Source organism: Sycon ciliatum, chromosome 3 (assembly GCF_964019385.1).
Source record: "Sycon ciliatum chromosome 3, ocSycCili1.1, whole genome shotgun sequence".
NCBI lineage: Eukaryota > Metazoa > Porifera > Calcarea > Leucosolenida > Sycettidae > Sycon > Sycon ciliatum.
The window spans coordinates 27,308,576-27,334,602 of NC_088645.1; the positions used below are offsets into that span (position 1 = coordinate 27,308,576).

Sequence of the window (26,027 nt, forward strand, 5' to 3'; positions counted from 1 at the left end):
GCTTTGATAGAAGCAGACACTAGATGCACTGGTACCTTTAAGGGAAATACACGCACACACACACAAAGAAAACATACAAAGAAATAGGATTAATGTCGAACATCTAAAAAGTGACTTTGCGGAGTTATGGACGTAGAACCTGTTTGCAGGACAACAGGAATCTAATTTTGAGTTCTAATCGAGTGGAAGGATGGATCAGGATATTTCCAGATTATAGGGCAAAGCAGTGATAGCAGCGTATCATCTTCAATAAAAGTTGTCTTCAGCATTTTTATTCCTTGCTCACATCGTCTTTCTCCTTAATTTTAAGTCAGCCGGTTTTCGAGCAGCTAGTGGCTTTAAGAACTTGAGTTTTGGAGATGACTGCGTTGGGTAGCTCGCAATACCTGTTTAGCACAACTCCATGAATGACTCCCGCTGCTACCTGGGCCCTCGCGAGGTGTTTGTCCCGCTGGACCGTGTGTGTAATTTTGTATCCCTGGTGATTGTTTCGTTTGGAGAGCACTATATAAATGGTGCTTTTTAGGCACAACTTTTACCAACCTAGTCAAGCTCAACTAATAAGGGACGAATTCCCCGAAACACTGTGTATTGAGCAGGGAGTTGCGCTTTTAGGTTATCCGAGTGGAAAGTGCGACATGCTTCACGTGTCCCCCGGATGGCATTCATGGGTCAGTCAAGTGTCAGATTCGACAGTAAGCATGTTCCTCATTGGAGCGACCAAATTCATCACTATTACCGCCGAGGTGCCAACTTCTAAGTTCGTATTGTTATCGCTCAGACGGGCGAGCGACTAGTTGTTGGAGGTGACATTGTTGTGAACAGTAACTGGCTCTCAGCGTTTGAATTCCTTGATCCCAGTATTTGAAGAGTATCGCATCTGCGAACTATGTTTCTGTGTGTTGATGATGTGAAATGCCCAGCCCAGCATCACTTACAATGGAGAAACTATGGTGAGAACAGTCGCTGGTCCTATGTGCAAGACACAAACCTACGTACTAACTAAAAATTTAGGTATGGCCTTCCCTGCATCGACTATTCGCCACGAGCAAACAGAGAGACATGGGGAATAAAGAAGCTTTCTTTTTCTGAATTTTCACGCTCAGAAAGTGTTTTTTTTGGGAGGGTGTGTATTTAACGCCGTTTTGGCAGTCAGGTATGGTTTAAGTCTCAGTTCTCTGCTTTTGTTTTGTATACAGTATCTTTCATTTCCTTCCCCAGTGGTTGTAAAGCGGTAAATAAAGTATTGTTTTCCCAGTAGAGTGTACCTAGTCCCAGTGCTAGTGATGTGTTGAGCTAATAATTATTGTGACACTGTACTGTTGTGTATGCTCATGCAGGTCAATCTGTCACTCTAACCGCTAGTGGTACAGGACAATCAACACCATTCACAGTGACATTTGGTGATGGACAACCTACAGCCGATGTTACCAGTTACTTACCTGTATGTATTGTGACCAGTGGATCAGGAGCATTCATTCGACTAGAGAAGACTGATGGTAGTCTAGAGTTGGGTGAGACAGGTGCCTTCTCAGGAGTTACTACTGTACAGGTGAACAGCACAGCACATCCTATACTGGACACTTCATACACTGGACTGTACCATTGCAGAACAGCTACAGGCAACTCTACACAGACATATCAACTCAACATTGTAGGTAAGTACAAACCGACTTCTTCATCATGTGGAATATTGTCCAGCTTTGACTCTATACCCTACAGTATGGCTAGTGATGCAAGCAAGGTGAAGAGAAATACAGCAGTGGTTTACTAGGAGCCACCCGAGGAAAAGAGAACCTCCTCCAGGTGCATGACGTCGCGTATGACGCAAGCAATGTAACAGGCGAATTGGCGCACTCTTGTCTTGGTTGCTCTAAGGCACCAGGAGTATATGAAAACTTCAAGGTTCTAGCCAGAGAAGAGTAAGGGGGCACAGCCCTAGTCATTTTTCGAGTTTTTAGTACAAACCTCGAAAGTGCTGCCACAGATCGGTTGTTTCGGATGCTCTGCGCACTTGCAAGTTGCATTTTGTGTGACAAGGAAATAGTGGAACATGGAAAAAGGGGTGAAATGTATGTTTCCTCTGCCCTCCCCCCCCCCCCACCCCTACGATTACATGACATTGTATTTCTTGGCTGGAGTCACGAGCATGCCGTTAAATTACAATTCTTCATGCTGAAGACAACAATGACTAGTTTTAGCACTGTACGATCACGAAGAAACAAAGCATGAAGAATATTCTGGAGCCTTTCACCGTTCAATAGTACTCCGGCCTCCTGACCTCGCACAGCTTTCCAAACGGCTTGACCAAGGAACTACAGTACAGCGTAATTTGTAGTTCCTTGGTCTTTCTCTTTTGTATAAGTTTTAGAACTGATTTCCCTTTCCTGAGATCATTTTTTCAATTGCCATTTTCAACATATATCGCATGGTTTGCAAGGATTGTTCGAAATATCCGATTATTCTAAAAACTAGCAACAGGCGCAGAGCGCAAAGTAGTTCGGCGAAGAGATCGACATTAGAACGTTTATGCTTCACGTGGTTCAATTTCGAACATGAGAAAAAACCTGTGTTGAATCGCATTTTTCACCATGAGTTGGCCCTCTGTCGCGTTGAAATCTGACGTTGCAACGTGAGATGCTCCAATTTGACCTTGAGGTCTCACGTTCGAAATTGAAAAAGTGAACCGTAAACTCGTTAAAAAACAAGTAAAATAATGATTGAACAATCGACGTACCCATCAAGGATTAGAGAGAAAATGTCAACCGAGCAACTAGCAACAATAATCAAGGGAAGAGAGAGCCAGATAGTCAGAAACAACGCATCTGCGTTGTTTCTGCAACTGCCAGCAACTGGCAACGGTAAGTATAGGAAGTACAAGTATGATCCAACTCGACAACATTCAAAACAAGCAGTATATGTGCTGTAAATTCATAGAATAACAACACACCATGGTCACAACGATGTTTAGGCTCGCTGAGCACTACAGTCATGATACTGCAGTGCTGTCGGAGGACACATCCCATTAGCGTACTAAAACTCAGCTGATGAGGGGTTAGTTCTCCGAAACACTGCGTGTTGAGCAGGACTGGTACTTTCGTGCAGGTTTGGTGAGTGGAAGGTTCGATAGAATTCTCGTGTACGCTGGATGTTGTCTGTCAAGTTTGGATTCAAGCTCGCATGAACAGCGTGATCTCCCAATTGCTGATATAAAACCAGGTGCGGATAATATGAGCCACATACTACAAATGCCTGGCACCGTTTCCGAAAGTCCTATTTTGTTCATGTCTGTAGAGTCATTCACATGTATTAGCAATCTTGGTCCTCGTTCGAGTACATAGGCAGTCCAGCGACAGACATAGTCCTGTGGCCAGATACAAACCATAGGAATGATGTGCTGAATATGTGAGCCACGGAAGATCTTGTTCAATGTATATAATACGTAACACACCGACATAATAACATTCTACAAAACAGGATAATTCCCCTCTAAACACAAAGGAAACGGAAGGGCACAGCTTCCTTACAAGTATGGTGGAAACTTTATTGCAACTCAGAGTTTCACGCTTGCAAGATCATCAGGCTATACTAATCTTATTCTGATCTGAAACGAGGAATAATGAAATGTTACAAATGTATAATGAACAGGAAAGTACCTGAAGAATCATTGTGTTAGGAATACAGTGGGAACCTCGTATATCTGTGCACTCACACCCCTTGGTCCTTGGTCCTTGGTAACACTGCCATCAAATGGTCACGTGTCCCCTGTGCAGGGGTCGACAGCACTGAGTTCAGCATTGGACCCAGAAACGCCGCTCTACTTCCTGGACAGGAAATTAGCACAGCTATGCAGGTCGAAACCACGGGATGACTTGCAGCAGCGACCGCAGCCGAGACAATGCGCTCTGCAGCAGGGCAGGGCAACCCGCTGTTTCCGGACCGAGTCTGCCGATGCCACAGCCGAGACCGACGCCACTTCAGCAGCCGAGTTGGAGAGACACTTATGCGAAGCTAGCCCGCCAGCACTCAAGAACCATCTCCCGCACGCATTACATAGTCGGCTGCCAGACTGCTCAGATATGGGCTTCCTCCTCTCGGCCAGGCACTTGTGGCGATTCTTGTATTTCTGGTGGGCGAAAGTACGCTGGCAAACATCGCAGAGCACAGAAGTGTCACGCTGAGCCGATCGCGGTACTGGTTGAGCGGAATACGCACTGCGCCATTTCCCACGCTCCTGGGCGAGGTCGTACCATTCCGTGTGGTCGATGTTCACTGCGGAGAGGTCAGCTCTGACAGAGTCTCGCCACCGTTTCCGAGGACCGCAAGCCGGCCTCGGCGGAAGGAGCGCACCAAACAGGAGCTGGCGCGGAGTTCTATCGCCGTCCATCCTAGCTAGATGGCCTAGCCACTCCAGACGGCGGCGAAGAACACGTGTGGTAATATCCACTGGATCTCGACGATTCCAGGCCTCCAGAATGGTCTTCCTGTTGATGTGGAAGTCCCAGGTGTCTCTTCTACCTAGGGCTAAGATTGCGGAAATGCAGCGAAGATGGAAGGCGGACAGCTCCGCAAGCTCGCTTTTCAGTGGTTGGGTACCACTCACACCCACACCCACTCTCACACACGCACATACACACACGCGTGTGCGTGTGCAATAAACAACCACACACACAAACATGAGTGCTAGTATTAACACTCACTTCAACACCCCCATCTCCACAAACACGCACATACGTACGCGCTCCCTCCCCCCCCCCCATACACTCACATACAGACGCATACACTCATCCTCACCCTCCCAGCCCCCCTCCACACACACAAGCCAAACTCACACCTATACTGAACACCTTCACGCTGCCCACTGGGTAACTCATAAACCACACATTCACAGTGACACTCATCCGTACATGCACATGATGCCTGCTCACATTTACACTGACGGAGTACTCACATAGCAGCGAAACTAAATGCATGCTGGCAGAGCGGCTCTACCATGCCATATTTGGGTATGTACGTGTGTGTGCGTGTGTGTTTGTATGCATGTGGATACGTGTGGGTGCATGGTAAAGCGTGTGCTTGGATGTGCCAGTGTGTGCGTCTGTAGCTGAGCGTGCAGTGGGTATAGGTGAGTGTGTGGTGTGCATGGATGAGTGTCCTGGGTGCAAATGTGAGGATTCTGTTGAGAGAACAGTATTTACATGTATGCACGTGTGTGTAGTGTAGGAGTGTTCGCCTGTAAATTGTGCCTATGAGAGAGCATGAGTTCAAAGTGTATGCCGGCGTGAATATGAGCAGATATCAAATGTATGTGTGGATAAGTGACGATGTATTGTGTTTAAGTTTCCCAGTGGGCAGCGTGAAGGTGTTAAACATAGGTGTGAGTTTGTGTACGTGTATGTGTGTGTGTGCGCGCACGCGGGCGTGTGTGTGTGTGTATGAGTGTGTGAGTGTGTGAGGCGGAGTGTTTGCGTATGTGTGTGCGAGTGCGCACATTTGTGCGTGAGTGTGGCCGTGCGGTTGTGCGTTGGAAAGAGTGTGAGTATATGTTTGTTTGTTTGTTGTTGTTATGGCATGCGCACGTGCATGTGTGTATGTGTACATGCGTGTGTATCACAAACTGTGTGAGAGTGGTAGCGGGTGTGAGAGCATATATATGCGTGGTTCCCAATGTCTTCCTCGCGCAAAGATTCGTCACTTACTTTCCTGTGCATTAGTCATACCAGAAAATTTCCTGATCATCACGCAAGCGTGAAACTGTGAGATGGAAAAGAAATGTGCTCGACGTTACTTGTAAATACTTCGTAGACTATTCACTGATCCAGGTGTCCCCTTTCCAAAGTACTTTCTCTAAGAGGGTCGTTTTCTAGTCGCCAAGGGCTTGGTCTCGGCCTCGTACCACCATTTGTACATTCTTTTGGCTGTAACTATTTCGGCAAACACTTCTTCATATTTACAAGAATAGTTTTGCTGTTAATGCATGCCCAGGTCTGCGTTGGTCCTTTAAGGTGCCATGAAGACTGTTCTCGCCTGGTCAGTCTTATCATGTATTTGAGCCGCAATCAGCGAAAACGACCCTTAGAGATTTCGTAATTTTTTCGAGAAAAAGGTCGATTTGTCACGTTCAACGATTTTTTGATCGCGCTGCAAACAGCGCGACGACTTCTTGATTTGAACTCTTTGCTTGAAGTTGAAGTAATTTATTTTGAAGTTGAAGAAGTGTCGAGTGGCGAGTCCAGTGTTCCTTGATCTTGTTGCGATGGCTGCGGACGCCAGAGCTGTTCGCAGAGCACACACGGCAGTCATTGTCTACAGCTAGCTCGAGCCTGGTGGGGAGTGGGATGCTGAAGTAGCCGCTGAAGTTCAGAATGAGGATGAAACGTTCTTTTGTTCCGACATCGATATCGACAGCGAGGCGGATCGCAGCCGTCATCTCCTGCTGCGATGCGGCTCAAGGTGGCCTATGACTCGTCAGAGTCGGAAGATAAGGAGTCATCACATGAGATAAATTCTGAGTCTGGGGCTAGTGACGGCAGCGACGTCGTGTCTTCAGCTGCGGAGGAAGAAATGGAAGACGAGATTGCGGAACGACTCCACGCAGGATGAAGCTGCGAATATGTCGATCATCTCTCCGCACTCATTAGCTATTCTTTGTCATTATAGCTGCTTACTTCACTATTTCAAAAGTATTAAAGCTGCCCACCCGCCTTCGAATGCTGAATATTCATTGTACACATTAATTGTATACATACATTGCACCAATTTGGAGTACATATTGTATATTGGTGTATACACCCGTTTAGAATCGGAATATTGAACTTTTTCTTGGCTGAGGTCCTTCAGTAGATGTGGTTCAACAAATTTCTAACCAAATAGGAATTTTGAAAATGTTGACCCTAAGGGCTGTTTTCGCTGGTTGAGGCCCATTTAATTATTGTACTACCCCGTATGTCCTTATTGTACAGCTCATCAAGTTCGGTCTGGAATATCACCTACATCACTGACATTGCCCTACTCTGGTGTTTCGTACACCATACCATGCATGTCAAGTGGAAACTTTCCTATCAGCGTATCTTGGAGCTCAACATTATCTCTGGACAAACAGATGATACAGACAACTATGCCTGCCAATATGGTGAATTCTATGTACAGCTTCCGGCGGAATGATTCCCAGATTGTGTTTACAGAAAGTGATACATCAGGTGTTACCTTCAATGTAACCTGTACCACATCGTATATTACAAACTTTGATTGTATTGGAATGGGTTCTAATCCTCCACGTCCACAAAGTGTCATTGACAGATGTGTGAATGCAGCCCAGGGAATATCTACCACTGTCTCTGTCACTGTTCAAGGTTGGTAACGTTATTTGTTCAGAACTATTAGCTAGTGTGATGTGGGTGATGACAACTTAAAAATCAGTCACGTTAAACCTTTTACCGCCACTGTTGGCTGGAGTTGAAAGACCATTCATGCACTGCAAGACATTCCGGAATTCGAGCGAACGTTTACCAAATAATGAGTTAAAGAAAAAGCAGAGTAATGTCACAATTGGTCAAGTGAAATCAATGCTGCGATGAAAAATAGAACGATGCACACTCAAAATGCAGGAAATTTCGGCTTGCGGTCACTTCAAGGTAGGCCCGAAAGTGTAAAGGTTATATTACTTTAACAATGAGGATATGTTGGCATATGAAGAAATGAAGGCAGTTGCCTCTGATGAGGCCTTTCGTACCATTACTCAAGCAAAGGAATTCAAATATAACAAAGAAAGAAACATACATTATTTCTCAAATATGTAGATGGTGATAATATAACCACAACAATGTCCATCTATAGTTTATACAGCATATCAACAATCTGTCCTCCTCTTCTACTCCTCAGAGGGCTCTTAGCCGACTATTCTTAGTAGCCAATGCACACGCACACTCTCACCAATACACACACAGACACCAGACACACATAATTATACACTCAAACACCAACAATTCAAGGAAGGGATTATGGGCTAGTGATTAGTCCGCAGGCTGGATGTAGGTGATATTCTACACATGTATATGTAATTCCGTTGCCACGGCATGTCGTAAATGTGGATAGATAATGTATCCCTCTGTATTTGCATATGTCCAATGAGATTAATTGAAGCCCCCCCCCCCCCCAACACAAACACACGTTACCGCTGAGACATACATCACCTACAATTACTTCCTTCATAATCGTCACCTAACATATTCACACCAACAAATTCACTCTCTCAGATTCTCAGTGTCATTAGTTGTTGCCTTCATACATAATACTGAACTAGTTCAATAAGTACCTTTTCAATTAACATTTTGTCATTCATTATCATGATGATTGGCCAGGCCTGAAAATTTGGTGTAATGTAAATATAAATTTGATTTTGAGTTTTTGGAGTTTGGAGTTGAAAAGTGAAGTTTCCTAAATACATCATATCGGCGGAAAAGTTGTGATTAAACATACACAGGATGAATGACTGTGTGAGTAGCACCAAATTGTGCAAAAACTATAGAGGTTCCGCATAACGTAATTACGTTAGTAAAAACCGTTATCGATCTACGGAAAGTTTTACGTACACTGCATGCCGGTCTGTGTTCCGCCATACGTAGTTTGCGGACTGCGTGGCTGCCCATGGCAACTCCGTACGCGTACGCGACGCGCACCCCAAGCACAAGCGACTAGTTCTTGTTGTACTTGTAGTTCAGTTTTCTAGTTCAGTTTAGTTTAGTTTGGTTCTCTAGTTTAGTTTAGTTTTTTTTTATACCGTTATGGCTTTGGCGGAAGACTGGGATGCTGTTCTGCTACTGCTTGAAGCCGTGCTGCTAGACGGAGCTGATGGTGATCTGGAGCTGGCCGATCGCCTAATCGATTTGTTGGAGCAGCTGGATGGAGAGGAGGAGGAGGACAACGATGGTGTGCAGGAACCAGGGGAGGCGGCCGGATATGTTCGGTTCGACCGAACCGATCCAAAGTGGATAGACTCGAAGTGGAGGGAGTGTTTCCGCTTCCAGAAATATGACATGGACCGACTCATGGCTGCCCTTCAGCTCCCTGATGTCATGCACAACCAGAGCCGCAAAAAGCGATGGTCTGGCTTCGAAGGATTGTGTGTTGTCCTGTATAGGTGAGCAAGTCTGTAGCGCGTTATAGGACTCTTCAGGCAGTTATGCGAGTCAGTTTTGTCTGTGTGTTGTGTGCGTGTGTGTGTGTGTGTGTGTGTGTGTGTGTGCGTGTGCGTGTGTTTATTTGTGTGAGTATGCTTGGAAGTTTCAGACGCCTAAATCCTGTTGACCTGTGTGTTCATTTGTTGTGTGTATGTGTGTGTGCGCGTGCATGTATGCAAGTAACACTTTTTGTTTTGCCATGATTTTGGACTTGATAACCAGTCGGTATACATCCACGGAATCCAAATTCGCTGCAACAGATTTCTGATAGGCAAAGCTCAGTGTTGTAATGGAATGGAACTGCTTCTAGGGTAGTGGATTTGCTGCATAAGGATACACACCCACTCACCCACTACTGGTATGTGGCTGCATAAGGATAAACACACACTACACGGAATCCAAACTCGCTGCGATAGATTTCTGATAGGCAAAGCTTAGTCCTCTAATGGAATGGAACTGCTTTTGGGTAGTGGATTGCTGCATAAGGATACACACCCACTCACCCACTACTGGTATGTGGCTGCATAAGGATAAACACACACTACACGAAATCCAAACTCGCTGCGATCGATTTCTGATAGGCAAAGCTCAGTCCTCTAATGGAATGGAACTGCTTTTGGGTAGTGGATTGCTGCATAAGGATACACACCCACTTACCCACTACTGGTTTGTGGCTGCATAAGGATAAACACACACTTACTGAAGCATTCTGTGTGTGCTATGCTTTTGCCTCTTTCCTTCTTCTTTTGGCAGGCTAGCATATCCATGCCGTCTGTGTGAAATGCGTGAAATATTTGGCCGGCCAAAGAGCGACCTGTCGGAAATTTTTAATTCAACTTTATATTTTCTTCACGAGCACTGGAGTGATTTGTTAGTGAGCTTAAATCACCCGTGGCTATCCGACGAACGCCTGGAGCGGTATGCTGAAGCAATTCAGCGGAAATGTCCTCTGGGAAACGTGTGGGGATTTATCGATGGGACTGTACGCCCCACGTGCAGGCCCGGTGTCGGCCAACGACTTGTCTACAATGGCCATAAGCGTGTCCACGCTCTGAAATTTCAGAGTGTGGTCACACCAGACGGGATGATTGCGCACCTCTATGGTCCTGTGGAGGGCAGGCGCCACGATGCCTTTTTGCTTGCGGAATCTGGGCTGCTGCATCAGCTCCAGGGCCGGATGAATAGGCCGAACCCCGACCCTGGAGCACCAGCAGTGTACAGCCTGTATGGTGATCCGGCGTATCCCGTCAGTGCATACCTTCTGAGTCCGTTCCGCGGATTACATCTGACCCCTGAACAGCGCCAGTTCAACCGCGAATTGAGTGCAGTACGCGTGGCTGTGGAGTGGGAATTTGGCAAACTCCAAACCATCTTTGCCTTCGTTGACTTCAAGAAGAACCTGAAGATACTCCTCCAGCCGGTTGGTATGATTTACTTGGTGTCTGGTCTGCTGATCAATTGCTACAAGTGCCTCTATGGCAGCCAAACAGCCAAGTTTTTCAGCCAACCGGAGGAAGGAGAGAATGCTGCTCCACCAATGGCTGCTCCTTTGCTGGAGGAGTATCTTCAGTTGTAACTTGAACAACATTGTTTATAGGCATGCATTATTCCTTATATTCTCATATTTATCATAAAAATGAAATCCAAAATTATTTATCCCATAACCGCACACACATTTTCTTGCATGTTCATTCCATTGCGCAACAAATGTATTGGCTTTTACTCGTTTGTTTATGCATGACGCTGCTTATTGAGTGCCAACTCCTGCCTCCTGAGCTCAAGCTCCTCCCTTCTCATGTCCATCTCCTCTTGCTTCATCTTCTTCAGATCAGACAAATGCTGACGCATGTCAGCGAGAACGGCTTGTCTCTTCTCCATGGCGTGTTCTGTAAGAGAGGAAAATAAAGCAACGTTTCAGGAAAGGCTTAGCCCAGTTGTTTATCTGTGCTGTTTTAACCACAGATGCAGCAACCTTATGCCATGCACAGATCTGAAGTCACAAGAGATAGTTGATCCTCACCTTTCCCGGGTGCGTTGTGTTTTGCCCGTGGTTCATCAACCTTCGGGCGCTTTGCCGCGGGTTCTGCGTAAAAAATGAAGAAACATGGAAATACAATCAGGTGTGGAAGACTTTCTTTGTGTTTTTCCACAGAACAGATTATAGATGAGCGTTCGATACCATTCATACATTTCAAAAATAAATAATCATTCTTTTTCATTTCCATCCCAACTTATAACAAGAGAAAACGTGCACTAGTAGAAGTCTTCTCACCTGCACCTTTAGCTGCAGTAGTGGCCTTCTCACGCAAGGGCTTCAGCGAGTCCTCACGGATCTGCATCCCGAGACGCCTATCTGCGTCCGCCTTCTTGGCCGTGGACTCTTTCTCCGACTTTCGATCGAGCTCTTCGTTATACAGCTCGGCGACATCTGTGAGGAGCTGGTCCTTTTCGTTGTAACTCTCCGCTGTGCCCGATCTACAGGTAAATAATTGTTTGTGCAGCAGTCAAAACAATCCATTTCTATAGGAGTCCCTGGATTACCCACTCTATCCACTCTATGCACAAAGCACAGACCATAATTATGCACACACACACACACACACACACACACACACACACACACACACACACACACACACACCATACTCATGCGTTATTCAAATTTTATAGCATGGACTTCACAAGATTCTGATAGCTACATGCATAAACTAACTTCACAAGAAAAATTGTCCTGCCTCTAATTTTCGTCAAGCAGCTACAGTACTTACTGTTTTGCTGAAGTCCTCTCTCCCTTCATGTGGAGCTCCACGAGGTGTATCACCCTCTCCCTGATAGTGCGAGGCTTGACGCCTGGCAGCTGGTGTGCAAGGGCTACTGAAATTTCAGTCCAAGCTTTCGACCCAAACGAGAACGGTTTGGGGTATCCACTGATCTGCCTGAGTACAGCACAATCGTCCGCAACCCCAAAGTGAAATCGAGTGGACTTACCACTCGATGCGACAGGCGAAGATGAAACAGATAAATCACAAGAGGATGAAGACATGGCTAAAAAAATAGCACCGGCAAAGCTTGGAGGAAGTGAAAGTAAACTGTCGTCCAGTGTCGATGCACTTTTTTCCATTTCAGCTTTCAGAACCGAAGAGATACATGTACATCAGGGAGTCGTCAAATACGGTATTTGACGACTCCCTGATGTACATATACGGCAGAGATACGGCAGAGAGTCATAAACTTATCCCCCGATCCATTTACGGAGCACCTCCGTTATCAGAGCCCTATCTACGTACTCTACGTTATCAACTTTCCGTAAGTAGAATGCAAACTCGCGAATTCACGGGTTTTCCCCGCCTACTAACGTAAAGTTGCTGTACTTTACGTAGTGCGGAACCTCTCTACTATAAGAGAGAGGCGGGAGGTCAAAATAGCACTAGCTTCGTAACAAATTCCTTCTTTCTACGTAGTTAGGCTGTAGTTTTGGCAATGTAAGCAGCCTCTAACTCATCTCCGTGGCATTTGCTGCGCGTCCGTGCGTGAATCTTGAAGCGCTCTGCAATATTGTGACATACTGAAATCAGGCATGCATGCTGCACAGCCGTTCGCCTCCGTTGTATGTGAGGAGTCTGAGGACAGAATATACATGCATTTATACGTCATGACCCACGCATCTGATTCACTAATGCCGTCGTGTTTTGAGTTTGTACAAGCATGAGACATCTATCATAAACTACATCTCGCCTACTTGCAGGAGTTCCTCAAGTAGACTGTGATCAAACTTCAAGGGTACATTTTGAAGATATTTGACTATGAAGTCAAATGTACAGTCATGTCGAATATGCATGCAGATCACAATGCACTGCACTGATGTGCACACGTATTGTATGTTGAGCATAGAGCTAGTAATTGACACGGTTGAGAGTGCTATCGGAAATGCACAACACCTGGACATTTTTTATCACCTGTGCCACGTACGCGCGTGGCCAAAAGGGATTCATCCAGGGATGAACTGAACAAAGTGAGGCAACCTCTGGCACTTCACTAGCTGCTAATGTTCGCTGCTGTTGGGTTGCTGGGATTGCAACTGAAGCTATTGAGAATCCTCTCCTTCCATCACCTTCCACTTTGACGTACATAACTTGGGATAACATTTCGGATAACTGAACAAGCCACAATGTCTTCCCAGCCATGCAGTAACCTATCCTTAGGATGAATGTACTAATGGTCATCTCTCCATGAAAAATTACCCACGCACACCGAGCACACTTCTTGCAAAACCATGCATGCTCTGCCATTCCAAAAGTTGTTGTTTTCCTGCCATGTTAACACCGGTTGTTATTCGTTTTCCAGGTTTCATCAAATTGTCACCTATTCTTGTCCTATTGAAACCTGCGAATAATTAGTTTTCACCAAATCATGGACAGGTGCAGCAGGTCAAGGTATACCCATGTTCCGCGTAATTACCTAAATATTGTCTGCTTCTATCTCTATGGACCGTCATAGCAATGGTTTTAGTCGTGGGGTGTTCACTCCTTGTGAGTAACTGCATTGAATTTGCCTCTTCGTTCCCAGCGCAATGTCCTACTCTCACTAACAGCAAGTTGAATTACAAACCTGTTGCCAGGTTCAACACATTACCAGGTACCACAGTCTCCATCGAATGCATAACAGGATTTCTGTCTAACAATAGAATGGAAATAACCCAGTCTACATGCCAGGGCAATGGAAGGTGGCAACCAAGTCAACCTTTGTGCGAAAGTAAGTCTTTACTTCGACGTATACCAGTTATGCAAGGAAAACCAAAATATTTTAAAAGGAATATCCAATGTCATTTCCAAGGAAACAAACATTCACATTTGGCCTTTGGAGTGAAAGCCTGTCTGCGCCTTCTAGGTTCGGCCTTGTCCCATGGTTTAGATGGTTAGAGTATTGCTCGGGACAAACAAGGTATCGGGCTCAAGTTATGGCGGGGCTGGAAAAAAATAGGATGTCACCTAAATTCGATGTCCATCTTCACAACGTCGAAGGCAATAATGATAATATCATTTTCTTCCCTCCAGGGTGCATCCTGAAATGCAATGACGCTAATGTGGTGGATTGTAATCATGTAGTGGGAATGGCAGCGGTCAACTGTATTTGTGGACAAAACCTCCAATGGACCATGGGCAAATGTCAACGTAAGTTCCTTCATTTAAAATTGTTCAAGTAGTATAACGTGGTTTGTTTGGCCAGCCCTGGCCAGATATTTTCTCACTTATCCATGTTGTTGATGTTTTAGATTTATCCTGTGACAGTTAGCGCTTATTTGGTTTCAGCTTTGTTCACGCATCCAACGCATATGGCCGATTGGTTTGCAGGCCTGCCTGCGAATCATGAGGTCCCGAGTTCAAGACCCGCGTTGGTAGCTAGGCCTGGGCGGATAATGCTAGTTATTTTGCAGGATAATGCTAATGGCAATGCCAGAAAAATTGTATCATTATGCTACTTGTAATGCTACTGTTCCTCTGTAATGCCAGCAATTCACCAGTAGTAAGTATGGAAAAATGGCTTGGTTTGGGCAGTATTGTGCACGTTTCGTAGTTCTGCCTGGGCGGATAATGCTAGTTATTTTGCAGGATAATGCTAATGGCAATGCCAGAAAAATTGTATCGTTATGCTACTTGTAATGCTACTGTTCCTCTGTAATGCCAGCAATTCACCAGTAGTAAGTATGGAAAAATGGCTTGGTTTGGGCAGTATTGTGCACGTTTCGTAGTTCTGCGTAGACGGCATGGAAAATGCTAGAAAATCATGATCATAATGCTATTTTATGCTGCTATTGCTCCATACAATCCCATGCAGCTAGCTGTCCAGCGAGGAAAGTCTCGAGTGGAGGCCTCTCGTTCTGCTCGCTCATTCGCCTGCCATTCAGTAGCACTTCATCGCCAAGGACTTCAATTCAAAACAGTTTTCACACTGCGCTTCAAGCCCTTTTCCTGGTGAACTTGCTGCAAACGTATGAGCTTTGCTGCGCGTGTTCCCTTTGTGTGAGGCCCAGACACAGCTAGTATCTCCGTACTTCGATTGGCTGGATCGATGTCGTCCAGGTTCTCCTCGTTATCGCCATCACGATTCTAACTGGAGACGATTTCTTCACCATTTTCCGCAAGCAGCAGCTAGCGCAGAAATTTCGGTATCCCTGAGTGTAGGAGATGGAATCCGTTCGATCAGCTCAAAAACTCTTCGTTGTGACTAGAGGAGTAGCAGGGAATATTCTACCGGAAGCCCTTTGACTTCCCTGACTGCTGAAACCCTTCCTGCCATGACTGCTACTTCTTCAAACAAGCGAGATTCTCTTTGGTTCCACTTCACTGCACTCGAGCGTCTACGCAACACAACCTTTTTACAAAACATCATTTTTCTCCAAAAAAAAGAGATTTTCACCCTAAGCCTGGTTTTCGCAGAAGTAAGGACCATTAAGTATAACTACTATAATGCCACTTTTGCGGAAATGTAGTGTTATAATGCTAGCATAATGCTCGTTGCAAACCGCACATTATAATGCTACTTATAATGCTAGCATTATCCGCCCAGGCCTATTGGTAGCAGGGAGCGTGTAAAAAGACTTTTTACGCGTGTTGAACTGCGCCGACACCCACGGTCAACTGGGTACTCACAGCTCGGAGTGAGAATAACAAGGATGCAGTTTACAGGGTTATGGGCCGTTACACGCCCGATTGGTTGAGAGACTAACCTCCTCTCCCCTGACTCACTTGTGAGGTCTGCATTCGCCACTAAGGTTAACAGGCAAAGTGGTGGCCTGCGGATGCGAAGGCTAGTTTGTGTGTTTCTGAACATTCAAGCGATGCCGACGCGGATCCCGCGAGTATTATTATTATTATTATTATTTTGTTCACACACTTGGTCCTCTGTATTACTAGTTCTTAATGTCGCTTCGTTACAGGTGTTATTTCTCACCTTTTTTATGGCAGTGTAAGTGCCTTGCTCTCTGATAACACAAACCCGATTCTTGCGTTTCAAATTATTTATATGCTATACCATATGCTATGGTGGATACAGGACGCTGGAGACACCTAATGTCGATATCAAAGTTATTGTGCAGTGGCGCGAGCCAATAATTATTGCTTCATGGCAATCTAAGAAGTAGATTACTGTTCCAATTCGTCACTGAACACAGCTGCATCACCGGGAATTGATTTCAATCATGTAGAGCCTTAATAGCCAGGAATCCATTCGAATTAACACCGTCCGTTTCAGCTGTCTTACTTTCATAAAAACATAACGCGAGAGCTACATGCCACTGAGTTGTAACAACACCATCAGAATGCGGAGCAATATCCGTTTATTGACCATGGCCTTTGCCAAAAGATTACTCTGTTGATATTGGAGTTCGCTTTCCATTTGGTCTTTCGGTATGCATTGATTTGTTTTCTTTCGTATTGGTTCTATGCACAGCAACACATTGTCCAGAGTTAAACTCTACAACAGTGATGACTATACCCAGGAGTACTACTGGCAGTGGCATTACTGTGTCATGTACGCTTGGTTTCCATACTATCTCAATGCCGTCTTCAGTGACTTGCCAAGCTAATGGAACATGGACTACACTACCATCTTGCCATGGTTAGGCATAGCTGAGGTGGTAGTGTGGGAAAAGGAAAGTGTGGAGTACTGTTGACACGCAAGGGACATGCATGCAGCGTCAGAAATTCAGCGCGGAAAATCTATATCTAATACTATCAATATTACTTAAGGCCTGGCTCGAAAATTAGGATTTTATTATTTGAGTCTGCACACCCTAAGGAAAATCACTTTCAATGCAGAAATAATGTGTCAGAATCAGTGCACTGTGTAACTAGTAAGAGCCGGTGTAGTGCACTTGTGAAATCGCCATGAAAGCCTGAAAACTCACCTCACGACCCGCGACGTCGATAGCCCCTGCAGCCCCTGGGGCATAACACTGTAATGTTCAGCTTTGTATGTGAAAAACCCTATCATAGCAGTTTGGTCATGTATATTCTAATCAACCAACATCCACTTCGAAGTACCTTAACTGATGAGCCATGTATTAGGTAACAAGCGTGTGAAGAAATAAACGTTATTAATACCGTCAATAGAAATGTCCTTGCAATGGTGATGGTTGTGTGCAGGAGGGTGTAGTCGGCTGAGAGCGAAGTGTAGTGGTGGAGGTGATATCAACATTTTATACATTGGCCGATAGATATGTCGCACCCTGTAATAATTATAATTTGAAACAGAAAGACATAGTATTCTTATGTCTTTCTGTCTATAACGCATGTGCTTTGTGTGCTGGTATCTGTGTGCTGATATCTGTGCGTGTGTGCATTTTTCTCCGTTATATTTTGCAGTTATTCCTACGGATCCAGCCACTACCATGGGTACGTTCTATTCTTTTTGTTGTCTTATCCTGCACTTGCACTGAATGCACGGAATCATTTTGAAAACACACTATGGACTCGGATGGAGAGCCAAGGATGAATTTATAGGAAGAAAAAGGACCAAGGAAAACCGAATGCCCCAATAAAACAGCACTGTACGTTGACTATGAAAATTTAGAAGGACAATAAGCAGGAGCAACATGCAGCACACGATGATTGTTTCGCCGTACAGATAAGGATGGCTCATCAGGTGTGCAAGAATTGACTCGGACGGAGAGCCAAAGATAAATTTCTAGAAAAGAAAAATGACCAAGCAACCAAGGACCAAGATATTATTCAGGCGTTCAGTTTTGCATGATTCCTGCTCGCATACCTTTCCCTTTAATTGATCTTAGCATCTTTTCCCTACACCAGTTCCGTATAAAGTTGCTTTCCGTCCTTGAATCGTGGTTTGACCGTGTTGTCCAAAGGTCTTGCAAGTAACGTCATCGACGTACGTGTACATCCGCCAACGTCCTTCACAGCTGACATTTTCAGCCCGTGCTTATCGTGGTTGCGCTCACCTTCCCCTCCTTATATTATTTCTATAACTTAGAACTTTCCAAAATGGGCTAGAGCTGATTGCCAGTTAGGTATAGAACGTCAGTACCGTTGGTCAGTGTCGTGCAAAATAACAGAAATAATTAGACAAGGACGATGGCCCTAGCTTTCTAGATGTTAAAATGAATCAATCTGCGAACAGCACTGTCGCATCCTTTCTGAACTCGTCAGCAAAACTCAGAGAAATATGTGTCCAACCTGATAGAGGCTAAGAGATTATTGATTACGGGATATGCCTTTGGGAAACCCTTTAAATAATAAATATTCAAATACTCAATATGCGAACAGAACTGCTTCGTCCTTGAGAACTCATCAGCGCGGCACAGAAAAATAAAGGCCTAACCTGGTAGCAACTAAAGTGATCAAGCCAAAAAGCAAAGATTAAAAATCCAAGTGACACGTAAGTATTACAAAAGTGAGACCTACAAAAAAGAAAAAAATGTCAGTGTGACAAGTGAGCATGAAAAATGGGTCTCGAAAGTGCAGAAACAAATCATGAACAAGGGGTGTAGACTCACGCAAATAACCTAAATGCTACAACATGTTCTTTTTGCTTACAAACATCAGGCTTTTGCGTCCGAATTCGAATAGCTTCCAGGACCTCCAGCTGCTGTAAATAACGGGCATGACACTTTACGGAGAAATAGGAATCACCATACACGCTCACACAATCGGGACGTGATAGCAAATGCAAGTACACAGCTGACTTCTTACAAACTTCACCCTTATCAGCTCCATCACCTTCCCTTCCGCCTGGTTCCTCAACGTCCGTTCCATCGCCATCACCAGCCGCCTCATCGTCATCGGCTTCGCCGTCATCCGCCGCATCGTCATGCAAAGCATCTTCACTGCCAGTCAGTCTCCCTGCTACGTCTTCCACGCGTCTCTCTTTGTAGCTTATCAGCGCCTCCAAATTGTGTTTCGCTTTGCTACTGGTTTATGTTTTCCTTCGCTGCTCTGCGTGGGATTTGACCAATCTCTGAATAAATCCCCGTTGAGTAATTCGCAGGAGACTTCCACGGTCTCTGTTCGAACGGCTCAAGCGCTGCAGTGAGCTGCGGTGTGCGGACAACGGGATATTGTGTCCAAGAAATGGGTTCAGTTTTGTGATTGGTGGTACTGTGGCTTTTGACGACTCCACCCCAATTCCAGCCACCAATAGCACTGGTGGTGGTTCCAGTGGCGGCAAGGACTATGATGGGGAAGGCACTTTCGATTGGCATAGTGTTCCACCCCTCTTCCTCTGCACCATGTGTTCGACAGTACCGCCAATCACAGAATTTGAACCCACTGCTACTTGCCACGTTGATTGTCAACGCTCAACTAACTCACATATGTGACAAATCAACACAAATTATAATGCATAATAGAGATGTTATAAAGCCTACAAGACACAACTATCACAATGAAAAGGAGAGGTATACAGGAGTAGGTTGCGCTAGATTACACGTTACATAGAGTACTGGGTGGGGAAAAAGATAGGTGAAAAGTATACGCCATGGGAAAGCCAAAAAATCATCATGGACGTCCAACGTCATATCTGAAAATTGCTAAATACAGAAGGCAAATACTTCAGGAACCTCGAACATTGAATATTCGACCAGTGGTAGGTGAAAGGAAGGCTGCTGGGGTGTGGCATAGTCGAGAAGTGCGGTATTCTTAATCGACGTATCCATCCAGATCTGCACTGATGGGTTAGCGTCTAACTCTATACACTTGTTCTCATTGTGATTGACTTTGCAAAGTGTGATAGTTGTGTCGTGTAGGGTTCGTTCTGCACCTCCCTTCTGCGCTTTGCCCATTGTTTTGATTTATCACCTATGTGAGTTAGTTGAGTGTTCACACCTTGCGCCAGTATCTTGCCAGTATAGTGAGGACAACGGAAGACGAAGACAATGACTTTCTGACGGCAGAGCTGTTCAAGGGTGGACACCCGAAGTGTCTTGGGCAGGGGCTGGGTGGCAACGGGATTATGCAATTAGAAGGCTGTGCGGAGCAGTGAGAGAGGGGTAGAGGGAGTATGCGGCGTAGCACAGTTTCCCCCGGATCATGGCAACGTACCGTACCACGTCCGCGGAGCTTGAAGATTCAGCGTATCCACATGCCGCGTATCTACGGGATATGGGAACGCCAGTTCAGGTCGTCGAACATGGTAACACCAAGGTAACTTGCTGAGGACCCCGTGGCAAATTCATCCCTATAACAGTAGACGAGACAAAGTGGGTTAGGCTGCCCTCGTGGCTTTACGAACATGATTCGGGTTCTTCTCTTGTCAAGGAGGAGCCCGAGTTCCTCCAGCCATTTAGCGAGCTTGGTGATGCTTTTCAAGAGCGTCTGAACAAGGAACAATGGATCTGAGTGTGGAAAGTCAATGACGATGTCGTCGGCAAACTCCTGATGGCTAATGGCGGTAAGAACTTCATTCATAGCGTGTGTATACAAAACACAAAGAAGCGGACCGATGGTACTTGCTTGTGGCACAGCTTTGCTGCCGGACACTTCAGGAGACAGTCTTCTGCCCACTTTTATCCGTTGGCGACAACCGACAAGTATCTGATGAAACATTCTAAGATCATAATATTATCATAAAAACCCAGTGAATGCAGTTCTGTGACGAGGCATTGATGTTGGACTCGGTCAAAATATCAATCATGACAATGCCAGTAGTTCTCCTCTGGAACGTTGAGTCCTTCCATCGTTCCAGTGCTCGCACAAGGGCATCCTCCGTCCAGTGACCGGAGCTGTATGCAAATTGCGTGGTAGGGAGTTTTAGTCGTTGAGGTATTTGTCCAGTTGGTCTTTGACAAATTTCTTTTAAACCTAGTGCTCATTCGACGCAACGCTGACGTTACAGGACGTAAGGGGCTGTCGGGACGGCTGGGGTGAGCGGCAAAATCTTGTACGATTCGTACGGCACGTGCTGCAGTCTGTTTAAATGCGAACTGTACGAGTCATAAGGCATGGTCCGTGAAGGGGAGAATTTCGGACCAAATTTCTAATTTTTCAGAATTTGTTTTCAATTTTTACTCCTTGAATGAAGCGGAATCGAGGTCATAATACCAATTTTACATGAAGACCAAAAAAGGAGCCCTGAAAGTCGTGCCATTCTAATAATAACCCCAGGAAATGATAAACAGTTCTGTCTGTCATACTCTTGAACTATCCCTAAATAGTTATACCCCCATAACTACCTCCCAGTGTTAGAAAAGCTCCAGATATGCCCAAATTCCGTACCCTTGTCAGACAGCACTTCAGTATCTCCCAGTAAACAAAGTCAGAGTCCCCACTTCCGCTGCATAGCTCGCTGAGCATCCCATAACTTTGTAAGTTGCTAATCCCTTCCCACTTTGTGTACGTGCTCTTTGTTTTCTTTTTTTTCTTCTTCCGTGGTTGGTCTCACCCTCTCCTCAATTCAATTGGCTGTCTTGACATGCTACGAGGAGCAGAAATAAATAAACAAATAAATAACAAATAAATGTGGAAGAGAAAAGGACATACGGATACGAGTTAAGAGTAACTCTCCATCACTGTAACATGATACTATATACAGTCAGAAAGTGCAATAACTAGGCACAAAACTGACAGAGTACTGAAACATTCGACGTCCTGACACCTAGCTTAACTCTTACTTAACTCGTATCCATATGTCCTTTTCTCTTCCACATTTATTTATGGCTCAACATCCGAGTTTCAAATAATAAATAAGTTACATTAGATCTTATCTTGCTGAAATTCAAATTAAGTTGTATTAGCAATTCTGCGAGATATCATGAGCAGCGCCGTGTTCAATATGCTAAACACGCCCAAGTACGAATCGGGAGGAGTTGGCGCGCGACGCCGTCTCGTGTTCACACTCAGAAAGCAGGGGTTTTGTACGCTTGCGTCCCCGTGTACGCCCGTCTACAGTAAGAAGAGTTGAAATTATCGAACTTTTCCCGTCGCTTCCGATTCACAAAGTAGTAAGATTTCGTTCCCGTTCATGGTGTTCACATTGGACGCCATCAGAATGATAGTCCTGTTGCTTCCCGGCGATCCTTGTGTTGCGTCCCGTTCCACCCCCCCCCCCCCCCCCCGTCGAACGTGAACTACAGCCCATTCATAAAACAATGGGCCCTGGCTCTGGTGAGCTCCCATATTTGAGGATATTTCGTGATTTCATCGTACACAGCGCAAAGCTGCGAAATTTGAAATTTGAAAAAGGTCCTAAAAGGGTACCTGAACTGGGGTTCGAACCGCACGATGCACTGTTGCAGGCGGGGTCAAACGGCCTGGATTTTGTTATGCCTTTCCCCAATTCAGTGCTTTTGGGACCAAACCTGGCCGAACTCCTATTCTTGTTATGGCTTGCTTTTTGGACAAAACAACTTCAGAAACATAATTTGAAGAGGATTACATAGGGGATTGCAGAAAAAAATCCTAAAAAACTCAAAGTTTGACCCATTTATGGCCAAAAGCTAGAAGCACATCTTTTTCTGAATGGACTGTAGGCGGGACACGATCGGAAGGAGAGGCATCGGACTAAAGGTACTGGCGCCGGTTGGTGTCCCCACTTTGAAAAGGGGAGAAACATAAGAGTGCTTGAATGCAGCTGGCATTTTCCCAGATTGCAAGGACTCCTTAAATAAGTCACTCAAGGAAATGGCAAGCGTGGAGCAGGTCATTTTCAGGACCAATCCCGGTACACCCATCACTCCCTCGTAGCTTTGTTCGCGTCAAACTGGGCGAGCAGCTTCGTTACTCGGGTTGGGGTCAATGGTTTCAAGCGGAAAAGAATGGACTCAGCGTGGCTCCCGTGGTGAGATGAGAGGACGTGTGGACGCTGAACGTCAGTCACGGCTTCGCCCGACGTGTTCCTGATGTGTCGAAGCGATGCCTGAGGTTCTTGATACAACTGTAACAGGTAGAGAGATAGGTAGGTTCTTTGAGTGGCCAGTAACTTTGTCTAGTGTTCGGAGGGCAAATTCATGAACATGCGTCCTGAAGGACTTAGGAACAGCTTTAAAACCAATGGTGGACCTGTTAGTCTCTCTGGCTCTGTTGTGGACGGTGATTATTTCTCTGACGATCTAATGTTTATGCCATTGTCGTGTGTTACTACTGTACATGGTCGTTTTTGATTTTTCAGTCCGCTCAACACTTGGATCAACACCTGGATCAACACGTGAATCCTGCACGACAACTAGCGGTATGTACAATCTCAAATGAGTTGAGAATAGCAAGTTGTAAAAGCAGTACTCAATTATTTTAAAATATCGTGGAGGAGACAAAAAACCGTAGTATTCAACTGAAAACAAGTATTGAAATCAACTACTCAAGTACTAGTATTCAATGCTTTGTGGGAAAGACACCAATGGGAAAAGTCTGAAGAAAACATTGACTGTAACCAGACTCGCTACCAGGACTCGAGCCAAGGATCTTCGCTTGAGGCCAGCCATGCTCTAACCACTGACCTAAGGTTTAGCAGTCATCCCAGGAGAGACTGTTAAGAGAGCATGTCTGAGAATACCAAAGTATGTGTGCAAGTGGATCTCTCCGATTTCGCTCGAAATTTGCAGGTAGGTTCCCTTTGGGGTGTGGATCGATTGTGCAAAGCCCTTGAAAAAGTTTCTGAAGGGAACCTTGAAATTTGCATACCCCTCAAAAATGGCCGAAATATCACATTATTTTATGGGTCTAGAAACGAGTCACGCCACAGCGTATACGAACAAGCTATGAACAAAACTCCATCAAGCCAACATTGCCTCACCTTAGAAGAGTTCCTGGAGCAGTACCGCTTAGCCACGCCAGCATCCCAGAAGACGAGGTCCATCCCGTGACGCCACAAATGATCGTCTTGAAAATAGCCAATTTACAAGCGCTGGCAAAAACAGCCAGCTACGTCCTCAATTGGCCAGAACTATACACCGGCAGATAGTAGAACACCTCTTCTAGCGGTGAGGACATGTCCCCCATCTTCCTTTTGGGGTTTTCTTGAAATTAACTTTTTTTGAATTTTTCCAATCGACCATGCTGAAATACGGCCAAAGTTATACCTGCGCAGGAAAGCTCGCCCCTCTGCGACGTCTCCTCAGCAATTTCTACTCCAACACTACTCTCAAGGCCGCAGAACAAAGTGTAGTGTTGACCCTGACAAGGAAAAGCAGCGGTGATCACTTGTCACTCCAAACGACAAGCTTCTCCTTGCGCCACCAATAATTTTTTGTGCGACTGATGATGCAAAAGTGACTGAAGGCCTGAGCGCAGTTTTTGAATTTTATTGCAAGATGCACGGTGAAATCACGTGCCTTGTGACGCAAGAATGCCAAATCGGGTGGCCCACGGCTCACAAGATTTCAGAATCACCTTTGTCAAGTGCCCTTGTTACTCGCCTTGAACGCCCGTTGGTCTTGAAGTGATCACACTTGTGTTGTTACTGCGCCCAAGAGCACGCTGACCGTGTTGTAGGCCTACGAACCGGGACTTTCCCTGACCATGTAGGTCGAAGACCAGTGAAATGATGATGAAATCACATTCTTTATGACGTAAGAAATCTCTCATGCAGTTCACGCGACAAGTGCGTGCAGCCAGTGCTGCTCGCGTGCCAGTCAACACAAACTGTGACAAAGGGACCGAGCTAGCCGCTTTTGGCGAGCATCGACATGAAAACAAGGGACTTTTACTGTTGTACTATGTTCGGGATTGCAGGAGGTAAGTGTGAAAGACGAATAACTCTCCATGCTGTACGGGGCATATTTCAACGGCTTGCTGCCATTGCAACACTCCTAGGACAGTTTGTGGGGGTTCTCAGCAGTTCAAGCAGGAAATGAAGCTCATCTTACCTCTGCCATCATGGTCTGTTCCGAGTAGCGTTCCAGGCCCATTCGCGATCGATGGCCGCGTATCGTGATGCAGGAAGCGTCATCCTACGTCATAGAGCACGCGATCTCACCGTGCATCTTGCAATAAAATTCAAAAACTGCGCTCAGGCCTTCACTGGCTTCAGTCACTTTTGCATCAACAGTCGCACAATAAATTATTGGTGGCGCAAGGAGAAGCTGGTCGTTTGGAGTGACAAGTGATCACCGCTGCTTTTCCTTGTCAGAGTCAACACTTCACTTTGTTCTGCGGCCTTGGGAGTAGTGTTGGAGTAGAAATTGCTGAGGAGACGTCGCGGAGTGGCGAGCTTTCCTGCGCAAGTATGACTTTGGCCGTATTTCAGCATGGTCGAGTGGAAAAATTCAAAAAAGTTAATTTCAAGAAAACCCCAAAAGGAAGATGGGGGACATGTCCTCAGCGCTAGAAGAGGTGTTCTACTATCTGCCGGTGTATAGTTCTGGCCAATTGAGGACGTAGCTGGCTGTTTTGCCAGCGCTTGTAAATTGGCTATTTTCAAGACGATCATTTGTGACGTCAGGGGGTGATGGACCTCGTCTTCTGGGATGCTGGCGTGGCTAAGCGGTACTGCTCCAGGAACTCTTCTAAGGTGAGGCAATGTTGGCTTGATGGAGTTTTGTTCATAGCTTGTTCGTATACGCTGTGGCGTGACTCGTTTCTAGACCCATAAAATAATGTGATATTTCGGCCATTTTTGAGGGGTATGCAAATTTCAAGGTTCCCTTCAGAAACTTTTTCAAGGGCTTTGCACAATCGATCCACACCCCAAAGGGAACCTACCTGCAAATTTTGAGCGAAATCGGAGAGATCCACTTGCACACATACTTTGGTATTTTCAGACATGCTCTCTTAAACACTTTCTTCTGACTTCGTAGCTGACATTCCTGTTTATCCATACATACCGAGGGATGTAGCCCTCACTTTAACTTGGGGTTCCCCCGTCTAAGTTTGTCCGTGAAGTGTGTGGACGTGTCTCCACAAC

General features: G+C 45.5%; 2 protein-coding genes across 2 annotated transcripts in view; both read left to right on the forward strand.

The window, feature by feature from the left end:
• The first annotated feature begins 1,346 nt into the window (after positions 1–1,346).
• LOC135811930 (sushi, von Willebrand factor type A, EGF and pentraxin domain-containing protein 1-like) overlaps positions 1,347–26,027 on the forward strand; it is a 34,518-nt gene continuing 9,837 nt past the window's right edge. Inside the window, exons 1-6 of the mRNA XM_065325200.1 lie at positions 1,347–1,658; positions 6,963–7,352; positions 13,746–13,931; positions 14,234–14,350; positions 16,629–16,796; positions 17,543–17,572. Coding sequence (XP_065181272.1) covers positions 7,040–7,352; positions 13,746–13,931; positions 14,234–14,350; positions 16,629–16,796; positions 17,543–17,572 — 814 coding nt within the window. The 5' untranslated portion in view covers positions 1,347–1,658; positions 6,963–7,039. The remainder of the gene's footprint in view (positions 1,659–6,962; positions 7,353–13,745; positions 13,932–14,233; positions 14,351–16,628; positions 16,797–17,542; positions 17,573–26,027) is intronic.
• LOC135812369 (uncharacterized) lies at positions 8,784–10,755 on the forward strand. Its single transcript, XM_065325745.1, has 2 exons — positions 8,784–9,139; positions 9,933–10,755. The coding sequence occupies exons 1-2, from the start codon at positions 8,784–8,786 to the stop codon at positions 10,753–10,755; spliced, it is 1,179 nt and encodes a 392-aa protein (XP_065181817.1).

What these genes read in the sequence shown, in the direction of transcription:
- LOC135812369 (XM_065325745.1), top strand. Translation starts at nt 8,784, where the DNA reads ATGGCTTTGGCGGAAGACTGGGATGCTGTTCTGCTACTGCTTGAAGCC. An exon ending in TTGTGTGTTGTCCTGTATAG is followed by an intron (nt 9,140 to 9,932) that starts GTGAGCAAGTCT and finishes TTCTTTTGGCAG; the next exon opens with GCTAGCATATCCATGCCGTC.